Below are 12,698 nucleotides of genomic sequence, written 5' to 3'. Positions count from 1 at the left end.
TTGTTCCCAGGGCTCAGGCACTGGGGCTGGACAGAGTTCATGAGCAGGCAAGCGTCCCCTGGGCCTGAGAAGCGAGACTCTTATTGTCCTGAGGGATGACATGCCCCTGTCCTTGGCATCTGCTGACCCATTCTGAACAGGTCTGGGGGCTCCTGGCTGGAGGGAGGGCTCCGGAGAGACCTGTCTTTCCTGTGCTCTCAGGCCTTCACTGGGATCTCCAATGGACGAAATGGACGCCGTGCAGGGCCCACCATATGCCTCTGCATTGAAGGCAAACGGGGAAAGAAAACACGCAGAGAAAACGAAAGTGTAGTTTTAAAGAGGTGGGCCCGGATGGAGTACGCGGAACAGCAGAGCCAGAACACCAGAGCTGGCGGTGGAGTCTGCGTCATCCTGCACACGGGACTCTGGCAGTGACTGGTGATGTCGTAGGTCATGAGCATCCTCACCTTGTCTCTCTTCTCAGTGACCTTTTGTCAGGCCTCCCTGGGGATAGTGACAGAGTGACTGCCCTATCTGAAGAAGAACTCACATTTCCCTTCTCCAGGATTGAGATGACTTCTCCCAGAGCCGGAAGAGCCCATTTATTTCAGGCCTGAAGAAAGGCTTGGTTGCAGTTTAGAACAAACCAGCAGTAGAGACTGAAAATGTTCACAGGAAAGCCTGGGCAGCAACGGGGGCAGGGCAGGGCAGGCCAGCTGGCTGGCCATCACCCATCCGAGCTGGGTCCCAATTATCCCAGCTGCTTTTTCACAGTGATTTAAGAGCTTTCTGCTTCAGTCCTGGGATCCTCACCCAGCAACGGGCAGGGTTCTATGAGGGGAGAAGGTTGAGGGAACAAGAGGATAGCTCCCTGGAGAGCATCTCCACCTGAACCCAGAGAGCCCAGGTAAACCCTGGGCAACTCTGCCATTCTCAGAGGCTGGGCTCCAGGATACTTCTTCCCCTTTGGCTTCCTAGCTCAGAAGGACCTTAGTTTGGAGGTAGATGTGTCTGTGATTGCCAGAAGCCCACTAGCAGGCCAAGTGAGAGAAGGAAGAGGGGTCCCAGTCCCTCCTGATGGGGGGGGGATCCCTGTGAGTGGGTGAGATATGGAATTTCTGACATCATCTGACACACAGAAGGGGTGGAGCTCAGAGAAGGCTGTGGCAGCTAGGAAGGTTAGGTTGCAAGGGACATAGGTGAGACCTGGGGCTGGCATCTTCTGCTGGTTTTAGAGTGCCCTCTTGTGGTCAAATGGTTTAGGCTACCGGGATTCCAGGCGCCTTCCTCATCCACCTTCCTGCTCAGGACAGGACTGTGAACTGGCATTAGTTGCCCCTGGCTCTGAGATTTTGTGGTAGGACACTCCTTCTGATGCCCTTCTTGGGCCTTTTTCTACTCTGCTCAGAAGCGAACCGAGCTGAGGGCCAGGGCAGCAGCAGTTAAGGAAGGACCAGGAAGGATTGGGGGGCAGCATTAGCTGGTTAAAACAAGCACAGACTTTCTGACACTGACACCCCACTGGAGAGGGTGGAACTATCCGGGACATATATTCAGGAGCATGTGGACCTGAGGAGACTTTGTCAACACTTGGTTGCCTCAAGAACTTGGCCTCGGGAGTCAAAGGGAAGAGACAAATGGAAGGTATCAGGGTCCTTGGTGATGGTCTTGTTTATCATCCAGTCTCCCACCCAGAGTGGGCCTGGTTCAGGTCTCACTGGGACAGGGTAACACTGGCCAGTGGGGTAGCGGTCATCTAGGGCTGACTTGGGCCTATTATGACTACAGGAGCAAGCTAATGGGGATCCACCTCTAGGTGGTAAGCCCCTTCTGGCTCTAGACCTCCCTGTAAAGGGCTGAGAAGGGCCTCTTGGCAGAGCTATTGTCTTCTCCAAGGACAGTGTCAGGCCGGCAGAAGCCATCCTCTCTGAAGACAGTGTCATGCTGGCAGCAATTAGGCCTGGGTCTCCTCAGACTGCAGAGATCTCTGGACCTCAGCCTCCTGCTCTCCGGGCACCTGCAAGGCAGGGAGGGGTGAAGGAAAGAGGGGAATGGCAGCCCAGAGGTAAGGGCAGGCAGCCAAGGATGCCATATGGGGAAAAGCCCGTGTCTTACCTCCCAGTAAACCTGGTCTTCGAAGCATTGGGAGTCTGGAGGGGAATCCAGGAAGGGCAGCCTCAGCAGGAGCCCTGGTTGCCATAGGGAAGGATATGTAAGGTTCCCCAGTCCCTACCCAAGAGGGAGGTCGCCACCTAGGAGCACAGGTTGATAAGGGCTGCAGAGTGCCCCCTTTCTGAGAAGGTGTAGCCCTGCAAAGTGGCTCCCCCCCCAATTACCCACAAAGAAGGCAGCCGGTGGAATTAAAAGAATCTGCTCGCGTTCACGGTCCTATTGGGGTTCTATCGTGAAACATAGCTGTGATCTTTTTGTGACCCACATGGGAGGGACCTAGAGGAAGTTTACTGTATAAAATGTGACCTGGAAAGCTGGACTGTGGAGAGCCAAGTTTTCGGGATGAGCGTATATATGGGAGACAGGGTTTATCTGTGTAGCTCTGGCTATCCTGGAACTCACTCTGTAGCCCACCAGGCTGACCTTGAACTCAGAAATCCACCTACCTGTGCCTCTGCCTCTTAAGTGCTGAGATTTTGTTCTTAAAGCCAGATGTCAGGAGGGACTCTGACCTAAGCCAGTGAACAGACAGCTTCTGCGAAAGGCTTTGTGCTCTGGTCCAGGGTGGGCTTAACCTGCCTGCTATCTAAAGGAGGTTGAACAGGCCCCTTCCCAGCAGCTGGGGTTGGACTGCCCTCTAGTGGCACAAGGGAGCAGCACAGGAACGTCAGACCCCATAACCAAGGAACCGGCCGTCCTTTCCCCTGGAAGGTGCAAAGTCCCACCAGCACCTTTGCTGCGCCTTTGCTAGCGCAAGCAGGTGTTCCGAGAGGACCGCACGAAGTGCGCGGTATCCCTTGCTCTTCCTCCTGCGCTCCTGTTCTTGGGCCTCTCACCCACCACCCTGCCCACGAAACCCACTCACCTGCAAGGCTGCCCCCCACAGCGGCAGACACCAGTGTGACAAACATCCCAAAGAGCTGATAAACCGCCTGAGATGTGGGGCTGCGCTGGCCTGCGGCTATGAGCGGAAATACATTCTTCAGGCTGAAAGGAGACCAATAGGGAAAGATGAGCTGGCAGCCAGGGCTGGTCACTGTGGCATGCAGGTGCCGGCAGCCAGAGGGTGTCCAAGGATCCCCACTGTCTCACCGAGGACTTTGTCCGGCCAGGCCTCATTTTTGACCTCCTTTCCTAAGCTAGCCAACCCCACGTACCATCCAGAACCCAGTCCAAGATCCCCTTTGCCTGCCTACTCCAAGCTCACAGTGTGAATTGTAGATCCCAGGGCTCATTATCGCTTACTGGTCCTGAAGGAATGCTCAATGCTCTTGAAATTGTTTTCTCTGTGACCATCCACTTCACTGACCAGGAGGCCAGGCCTGGGCAGGTCCTCGGCTCTCACCATATGGTGGGAGAATAGCCAAATGGGTACATGAGAAGAGATGGGCATTTTTTTTTCTTGGCTCTTAGAGGAGAAGGGAGATCATTCCAGGGAGGTTAGTGTAGACTTACCCATCTCCATAAGCCTCGTGGGTGGCCAGCCAAGTCACCAGGACTCCCAGGAGGGCCCCCAGCAGCCCTGGTATCCCATGGAGGTTGTGGACACCACACGTGTCTTGTATTTTGAATCTGAACTCAAGGACAGGCTGGAGGACAAGTTGGGTAATCAGCTGTGGGCAGTCCACCTACCCCTACCCAGAACCTGGTGGGGGAGGTAGCAGAAGGGCTGGGGATCCCATGTCCCTGGTGCAGGCCCCTTCCCTCAAATGCTTCTTCTCCCCAGGTCCTGAGAAGCAACCTACCGTAAAGAACTTGTACCCCAAGGTGGAGACAGTCCCAGCCAGGAAGCCAGCTGCCACAGCCCCAAAGGGTGTCAGCATCATTTCGCTTGACGTCCCCACCACGACCCCTCCAGCCAGTGCTGCGTTTTGGATGTGGACCTACAGGGGATAAGGTATCTTTTCAGATCATCATGCCCACACCCATTCCAGTGGCCTCTGCTGTCATCTGGCCACTTACTCGCCAGCTCTCATTCCCCTGTAATCTTAGACATCTCTTCCCTTTACAGGCTGCTTCCCCCTACCATGTCCAGTCGGCCGTCCCCACTGACAAGGGCTGACAAGGCAAACGTGCTGAGCGTGCTTGCGGTGAGCGAGTAGTACGTGTTCAGTGCTGTCCGATGCTGCCCATCTCCGAGCGCTGTGGGCGCAGAGTTGAAGCTGGGCCAGAAAATCCACAGGAAGATGGTCCCTAAACAGTGGGTAGCCACAGTGAGCATCTAGTAGTAAGTGGCCCTCGTCACCAGGGGGCGCTGCACTGCAGAGACATTATTATGCAGCCTGTTTCCTCACTGGTTCCTGGAATTGTCAGGAAAAAAACCATCTTTCTATGATGAGAGTTGAGGGAATGATGCCTATAAATGCTTGTCTCATGGACCGCTAGGTCTGACTGCTCAGCATGGGGCCTAGCCCATGCTGCGCTCCGGCTTCCGTCCCCAACACACACAGACTGTTTTTTTTTTTTTTTTTTTTTTTGAGACAGGATTTCTCTGTGTAGCCCTGACTGTCCTGGAATTCCTACTGTAGTGTGGGCTAGGCCTCGAACTCAGAGATCCACCTGCCTCTGCCTCTGGAGTCAAAGATGTGCACCACCACCGCCCAGCCCTGCTCTAAGCCTTCTGACTAAGCTCAGAGAGGGAAGAAAAAGCAGGGACTGTGCGGGCTCCTTCACTTTGGCTCAAAGTCCTAATACTGCCTCAAGATGAGGACCTTCTCAGTGTCCTGTGCCAAGGGTAGAGAAGGCAAGGACTGTTTCCAACACTCCACAGGAAACACGGGCTCCGGATGGTAAGCTGTGAGGGCCGAGAGGGCAGTGTGCCACCTGAGGGGGGAACCTGGGGCAAACAGGCCCTACTGTTCCCGGGGTGGTCCAGGGCTCCTACCTCCCTGCCTGACTGTGGGGAGGAGTCCTTAGGCTGAGGAGGCCAGTTCAAGCGCAGGTGACCAGACCTGGCAGGGGCACAAGAGAAAAAGGACTGTACGGTGGGTGATGGGTCTGGCTTCACACATGTGGGCTGCAGAGACAGGGAGGATTCAAGCAGGACTGAGGTAGATTTGAAAGGCCTCAGCGCCTGGTGTGGGCTCCTGTGTACCCCAGCATTGAGTTGTAAGTTAGGGGCAATGATAAGCATGGATTTCAGGCCCCCCAAAAGCAAGTAGGAAGGAATCAAAGGCTTCTGACAGTGCAGGAATTCTTCCTCACGCCACTTAACCTCAGCAGGTCTCACCAATCATGGCAAAGAGGTCAGAATGGTAGACAGAGCTCTGGCGGTGCCTGCTCTTCTCCAGCTGGGATCTGTAGAGGACCCGTGAGAGGAACAGCCCGAAGTAGGCCCCAAATGTGTGAATGGTCATGGACCCCCCAGCATCTTTCACCTGGGAAAGACAGGGGTTGTGAGGCAGCCCCGCCCCCACCCATCCTCCTCTCAGGCTGACCAACACCTGGGTGGGTGGCACCTCCTCCGGGCAGACTTACCCCCAGGAGGCTGAGCAGTATGAACTCGTTGACACTAAACAGCACCGTCTCCAGTAGGGCCATCAGCAGCAGCTGCGCTGGCCCTGTCTTGCCCAGAACAGCCCCGAAAGAGATGAGCACAGCTCCCGCACAGAAGTCAGCATTGATCAAACTGCAGTTACACAGGGTGGGAGAGGTGAGGGGCATGGTGGGGCACGGTGAGGACAGACCTCTCCTGGGTATCAGGGGGTGCCACCCACCCTTGGAGAGGAGAAGAAGCAGGAGGTAGGAGGTGTCATTTTTCACTAGCTGCCAGTCCTCTGGGAGCTGGGGTGACAAAGGCCTAACGGGAGGGGTGTGTGAACGTAGACAGTGAGAACAGACAGCAGCCTGGAGAACCCTCTGGGGAACAGGGCCTTTGGGGGGCCAGGGGCATACTGTTGCCCACCTCTCCACACTAACGTGGATGTGGCCGCCGTGGAAGTAGTGAAGGAAGCCTTGGACCAGCGTGGCCCATTGCAGGGTGAAGGTGGCCACGAGGAAGGTAAAACCCACGCTGCTGAAGCCATAGCGCTGCAGGAAGACCATGAGAAAGCCAAAGCCTACGAAGACCATGGCGTGCACATCCTGGAAGCCTGCGGGCGCACAGGGGAGGGGCCGGAGGGAGGGAGAGGCAGAGTCGTGAGGCCTGCTCCAGTCACACCCACCAGCCAACACAGACCTCTAGTCAGGACTGCCTTGAAGTAGCACCACGATTATAAATTCCCCTGAGTCCGACCCCTCCCCCAGCAGCTGGAACAAAGGTCCAGCCTGGAGCAGCAGGGCTAGGTCACCGTTGCCCCCACACACAGCCCCTGCTCGAGGGAAGAGCTAGACTTCCTGCTACAGCATTGGCTCTCCTTCTCCCTGACAGGAAGCTCAGTCAGTACTCTGCTCCTGCAGCCCTGTCTCCTCTACACACACTTTCCTTCTCCCCGTGTGTAGTGTGTACATGTTCTCATGTATATGTATTCACACGTGTACATATGTGTATAGAGAGGTAGGTGTCATGTCTCCCTCCACCATGCTCTCTGCCTTGCAATGAGATAGGATCCTTCAGCAAGCCTGGACCTCACCAACGTGACAGAGTGGACGGCCCTGGGGTCTGTCCCTCTCTGCTCTTAGATCATGAGTGAGTGCTGCTAACCTGATTTTTACTTGTGTGCTGAGGATCTGAACTCGGGTCCTAAAGCTTGCGCAGCAAACACTTTACCTACTGAGACATCTCCCGAGCCACAAGGAAGCCCTTCTTAATGTCTAACTTCCATCTCTCATCTTTCCAAGTCTATACCTCCCTATTTTGAGAATAGAATAAAAATAGCTTAGGAACTGGCTTCGAATTGTTAACAGGGACTAAGCCCACCCGCACAGGAATTGAAGGGAGGGCAGACTGCTGTGGCGTGTGTGCAGTGGCAAAACCTGGAACCTGTGTCTCGCAGGCATCCTCAGGTGTGAGGACTGACTTTCTGTTTGTTTATTTCTATATGTTGAATTTTTTGTGTTATACATCACACTTGCTCTGTTGAGACAGGGTCACACTGAGTAGTCTGGCTGTCCTCAGACTCTGGGCCTCCTGCCTCAGCTGCCCGAGAGCTGGGCTCACAGTGAGGGACCACACATGACCTGTGTCCTTGAACTGTTGAGCATATGGTGGACTTCTGGACAGAAAGGCTTGGGCCTTATCTCTTTGCTTTCTTCATAATACAGAGTAATACTGAGAATAAGAAGTATACAAATGAGTTGTTGAGTGATTAGCTATATAGAATCATCATTAAAGGGGCTGGGAGACGAATAGCAGGCAAAAGCATTAGCCACACAGGCAAGGCTGACGATCCCAGAACCCATGTAAAAGGCTGGATATGGTAGGCGCAGCTATTATTCTGGCGATCCACAGTGACATGGAAGGGGGAGAATCGCCTAGTTCAGTCCCGCTGGCCTGCAACAGCAGCACAGCCACAGCCACAGAGACGAGATCCTTCTTCAAACGAGGTGAGTGGTTGGACAGACGTCTCCAGGTGAGTGGTTGGACGTGATGTACAAGTGAGAGTACCCCAAGTTCAAGGTCAGCCTAGGGAGTAAGAGCCCCTCCCGAAAGATCGAGAACGAGGCCAGACGTGGTGGCACACACCCTTTATCCCAGCCCCTGATCTTTCTGAGTTCAAGTCCAGCCTGGTCTAGTGAGTTAGTTTCCGGACAGCCGTGACTACAGAATAAGACAAACAAACATGAACAAGCAGAAACAAAACGCACCAGCAGAAAGCCTGTGGGAGTTCCCTTTCTGCAAACGCCCGGGGACAAGGAACATCACCCTAAGTCCTCCTTCCTTTCACATTCCACATGAGAAATTGCACTAGGGATGAGAAGATGTCTGTCTCTCGCTTGTGAGCAATAGATATGCTGAGCATCTGTGGATGGGGCCCAGGGTACAGTTCCCACCAAGAAGTCAGTTCCCGCTCTCAGGGTGGAGATGGACTGGAGAATCAGCCTGCTGGTGAGAACACAGACTCTCAGATTGACCTTTCTCCTTGGCCACCTGGGAGCTGGAGCTGTGGTGATGTCATGCGTCCATGCTCTCACGCAGTCCTCACTTCAAATGCTGCACTTTATCTTCCCTCGTGTCTTTCCTTATGCACGCCCACTGTGCAAACGGAGAACCCCAAACGCTCCAGAATCAGAAAGCTTTCAAGCATCAGTGTGATGCCATAGATAAAAATTCCACACCCACCCAGGGTCTCATCCAATGGGCTTTACCCGAAATGCAGGCTTACTGAACACATTGCAGGCAATCACCTTCAGGCTGTTTGTATAGGGTAACTGTGGGACGGCTGTGGATTGCTTGTCTAGGCTTGACTGCCTTCCTCAAGGTATTTCATTAGGCATACATAAACACTCCCCAAACCAAAACTCTTCTGACTCCAAGGACTTTCATAATGATATTCAACTTGTATACATTTTTATCATGGATGACCTTGAATTTCTCATAGGAAGAAGCAGGTTCTCAAGCTCGTGTTCTGTGTTGTTTGATCTCAAGAGGCTGAAGGCTACCACTGAACTTTGGGATGCAAGCAGGAGCCTCGAGAGAAGCCGGTTCAGAGCTGTCTGCATGTGTGAGCTGAAACAGATACTAGCAATGCCTTGCTCGTTCCTGCAACCCTGGGTGCCCAGGGCATGTTGTCCCCTCCTCAGGGTGACCCAGATCATACACACAATAGAAAGGAGAGGCACACTTAGAACTCAGGAGTCCCCAGCCTTTTTCCCCCCAAGATAGGGTCTTACTATGTAGCTCTGACTGTCCTGGAATTCACTCTGTAGACCACGCTGGGCCTCAAACTCACAGAGATCTGCCTGCCTCTGCCTCCTGAGTGCTGGAATTGAAGGAGTGTGCTACCACACTTGGGCTAGCTTACAATCTTTCAGACTTCTCTGCCTATTGCCTTGATCAAACATCCAAGAGGAACTCTTTTTGTTCTTGTCCAAGGACAGCAAGAAACCAAGGGGGCTGGGTGGCATGTTTCAAAGCCCATTCATGCAGGAATTTCTCCTAACTGCTCTGAGCTTGTTTTAAATGCTACTGTTTGCACTGAAAACTCAATCCCAGCCAGGCATGGTGGCACACACTTGTAATTCTGCCCTGTACGAGGTGGAGGCAGGAAGATGAGGAGGTCAAGGCCAGACTGGACTATACAATGAGTTTGAGGCCAGCCTGAGTGATGTGACCCCGTCACAAAACAAAACAACAAAACAGGGTAGAACAAATAAAACCCCAAATCCTCCGGGCTACCACACCAGTCCTGCCTCCCAGGGCAAGACTAGGGCATGGCTACCGTTAGGGCTGCCGTGTCGGCATCTGGTGCAGCTGACCTCATGACCTTGGGCACAGGACCTGAGGTCTCTCTAAGTCTCAGGTGCCTCCTCTATAAAAGGCAGAAATGAGGCGGAGGGGAGTGGGAGCTGCCATCTCCGAGCCTCTTCCACCCCAGCTTCCGGAAAAGAGGCCAGATCCTCCCAGGGCAGGTCACAGTCCCAATCTACATCTCCCCTAAAATGGCTCTGATTCTATGACAAGGACCCACTGTGAGCCAGCCCCTGCCCCCACCTGGAGGAGGACTTCCCCCTTTCACTCTGAACCACTTGCTTTGCAGAATAGGATGCTGTAGGCAGAGAGCAGCGGTTCACACCGTATTCCCCAGTCCTTGGGGAACTGAGGCCGGAAGACGGTAAGTCTAGGACTAGCCTGGGCTACATTGCTAGCCCCTACCCAAAAGGTAATGTGAGCCAGGTGACGGAGTGTGGCAGGCGCGTCGCGATGGGGAGGGAATCACGAGCCAAGGCCCAGCGTCACTCTTTTGGTAATTCACCGTGTGATCTTGGGTAGGTGAGTGACCTTCCTGGTTCTCTGCCCACATCTGATCTAGAGAGGTAGACCATAGAATCTGAGGGCCCATCCTGTCCTGTCTGGGGGGGCATCTGCCATCTACAGCCGGCCTCTGAGAGTGAGTACGCCTGCAGCCACGGGGCCAGGGGCCACCGCCACCCGCCACACAACCCTTTCATCTTCCCTGTCAAAGGCTGTTTCTCCCCGCCCTCTGGCCTTGACCTTTTTCTCTGGACACAGGGTCGGGACTCGGCTCATCAAAGCCCAGGCTTCAGGGACCTCACATCTCCCTCCTGCTTAGCTTTCCCCAAATAGCAGGGTCAAAGTCCACAGAAATTGACACCAGGGCAGATAGGCGCTCAGTCTGTCTTGATCCTCTGGCTGTCCTCTTGGGGGGAGAGCCCAGCACTATCGCAGTGGTAACAGGGGATTCGCGGAGGGATTTGGAACAAACAGGTGGGTTTGGAGGCCCCAAGTGAAACTGCTCCTGGCCAGCTTAGACAGGGAACCAAAGCTCACCTCCCTCACTTCTCTGACCCATTTCCTCCCAGCTCCCAGTCTCTATGGTCAGTTTTAGGGCTTTGGTTTGAATACCAGCTTCTGTGGCCTGGTTGCTGATTCCCTGACACACTTGGGAATGAACTGTGGAGAAGTGGGTGCGGTGAGTGGTTAGGGGTCTGGTGTTTCCTGCTACAGTCCAAAATCTCCCTCAATCCTCTATGTCCCCAGAGCTAAGGCCAGGACAGAGTGAAGTGGAGACAGTCTGCCACCAGCTCAGCTGTAGAAAGTGGGTGGCAATAGCCTCATTGTTTTATTGGGGGAGGGCTCTCATACCCCAGACCTGATCTGAATGTCCTTCAAACTGAGATACTTTTCTTTTTCCTTTTTTGTTTGTTTTGTTTTGTTTTGCCAGACAGTGTTTCTCTGTGTAGCCCTAGCCATCCTGAAACTCACTCTGTAGACCAGGCTAGCCCTGAACTCAGAGATCCGCCTGTCTCTGCCTCCCAAGTACTGGGATTAAAAGCGTGCACGAACCCACCTGGGGTTCCTTTTTTGTTTTGTTTTGTTGAGACAGGATTTTGTGCAGCCTAGGCTGGTCTCAAACTCTCTGTATAGCCAAGGCTAACCCTGGACTCCAGATCTTCCTGCCTCCACACCCAGTGCTGAGATTACAGGCAGGAACCGCCACACCCAGCTTCTTCCTGCTGCCTGGATGGGGAACTAGAGGTAAATAGGTTGACTTGGACCCTCGTGAGAGGGTGGTATGTTTGGTTCCAGATACCCAACTTGAGGGAGATGCCCTGTCTCCATCTGGGAGTTAACGCCCCATCCAGAACCTTGTTAGGAGGCCAATGGCCATTGGTCGAGGAGTTTATGGTGTCTACACCCCGTTCTCGCTGTTGGACCCATGGCGGGTGATAACAGGCACATCCCAGCCAGCTTAGACCCTGCCAAGGGTCCCCCACCCGCTTCATGCTGGCCTTGCCCCTGGTGAGCCTGCCCGGTGCTGTCCTCTCTAGCACCCTGCCTGTCAATCTCAGCAGGCTTCTCTTTCCTGTGCTCAAGCTGGACTCCTAGACAAAGTCGAATTAGCTCCAATGGAAGGTGAGACGAGACACTGATTAACACGGAGCCTATTTACAAGGGGATTGAAACTTCAGCTCCCCTTACTATGTGACCCTGAGCCTGACCCTTCCTCAGCCTGAGAGAGCGCGTGCCAGCCCAGCAGTGCCGGGAACAAGACGGACACTAGAGGAAGGGGCTATTTTAAAGCCCTGGTTGTCACCTCGGTGGAAGGAGTACCCCCTCGTTCAAGCGCCCTTCCCAACATACCCAGGGCTTAGAGTCTCTGCTTCCCACACCCTCACCCTCACTCACTTGGGTAGCGAAAGTAAAACTCGTTGTCCACATTACTGTGGTTGCCCCAGTGCCACAGGGCAGCGTCGGTTTCGTGGTTGTAGCGGACAAAGACCGCAAAGAGGAGGGCCGTGGCGCCCTGGAAGAGCAGACACATCAACGGCAGGACCAGGCGCCGGTGGCGAGGAGTGCGGGCCATGGGTGCAGTTCTGTCCCAAACTCCAGCACTGCTGTGCCTGCCAAACCGACTCCTGCAGCTGCAAAGGGAGGCCCCGCCCCGCGGAGACCGTGTTGCTCCTAGGAGAGCCCCACCCCTCAGCTTGAGGCTGGCAAAGACTCACCGTGCAGGTCAGATCCTGTTTCCCGTGGTCCTGCTGAGGCCCAGGTGATGTGTGAGCTTCCCACAACTGTGCCCCAGATGCCAGAACGGTGATGGGAGGAGAAAGGGGTCTCCTCAAACCTGGCGTTAGAGAGTGGCACCCAAGATATTAGCATCCCTTAAAGGTCCTACCAGGTTCCCCCCCCCCCAAAGTTAGGACGAAAGATGGAAAAAGTAAGGGCTATTTGACTCCCCCATCTGGAGAGTGGCGGTGAAACAGAGCTCTCTAGGCTTGGAGGACTAACAAGCCACTTGAGTCCCAGCAGGGGGACCCTTGCTGTCCCCCTCCAATCTGAATTCCCTGGGAGATGGAAGTCTGGGAAGGGGTCCCTTCCTACAGAGCTGTCCTTTGGGGTCCTGGCTAACACTAGGCTATCAGACTCCTCTGAGAACTTTCTTTGCCTGGCTGGGCAGCTAAACCGATGGCCCCTCTCAGAA

The 12,698-nt window shown here is 54.3% G+C and overlaps 1 protein-coding gene across 1 annotated transcript; it reads right to left on the bottom strand.

Moving 5' to 3' along the window:
• Positions 1 to 1,504: 1,504 nt before the first annotated feature.
• On the bottom strand, positions 1,505 to 12,104 carry Rhbg (Rh family B glycoprotein). Its single transcript, XM_075979117.1, has 10 exons — positions 11,903 to 12,104; positions 6,059 to 6,245; positions 5,632 to 5,782; positions 5,384 to 5,531; positions 4,181 to 4,347; positions 3,900 to 4,037; positions 3,610 to 3,743; positions 3,020 to 3,141; positions 2,098 to 2,171; positions 1,505 to 1,999 (listed from the first exon to the last, which is right to left on the bottom strand). The coding sequence occupies exons 1-10, from the start codon at positions 12,078 to 12,080 to the stop codon at positions 1,937 to 1,939; spliced, it is 1,362 nt and encodes a 453-aa protein (XP_075835232.1). The 5' UTR covers positions 12,081 to 12,104; the 3' UTR covers positions 1,505 to 1,936.
• Positions 12,105 to 12,698: the final 594 nt, after the last annotated feature.

The sequence above is a fragment of the Microtus pennsylvanicus genome, chromosome 7 (assembly GCF_037038515.1).
Source record: "Microtus pennsylvanicus isolate mMicPen1 chromosome 7, mMicPen1.hap1, whole genome shotgun sequence".
Taxonomy (NCBI): Eukaryota; Metazoa; Chordata; class Mammalia; order Rodentia; family Cricetidae; genus Microtus; species Microtus pennsylvanicus.
Note: the sequence above shows the minus strand (reverse complement) of the source record. Positions and strands in the feature narration are given on the sequence as shown.

Excerpts from the sequence above, each read along its gene's own strand:
- Rhbg (XM_075979117.1), bottom strand. The coding sequence starts at position 12,080 with ATGGCCCGCACTCCTCGCCACCGGCGCCTGGTCCTGCCGTTGATGTGT. Across the intron at positions 5,783-6,058 it reads ATCCACGTTAGTGTGGAGAG|TTTGATCAATGCTGACTTCT; the intron begins GTGGGCAACAGT and ends GTGTAACTGCAG. Across the intron at positions 3,744-3,899 it reads TGGGGTACAAGTTCTTTACG|CCTGTCCTTGAGTTCAGATT; the intron begins GTAGGTTGCTTC and ends CTTGTCCTCCAG.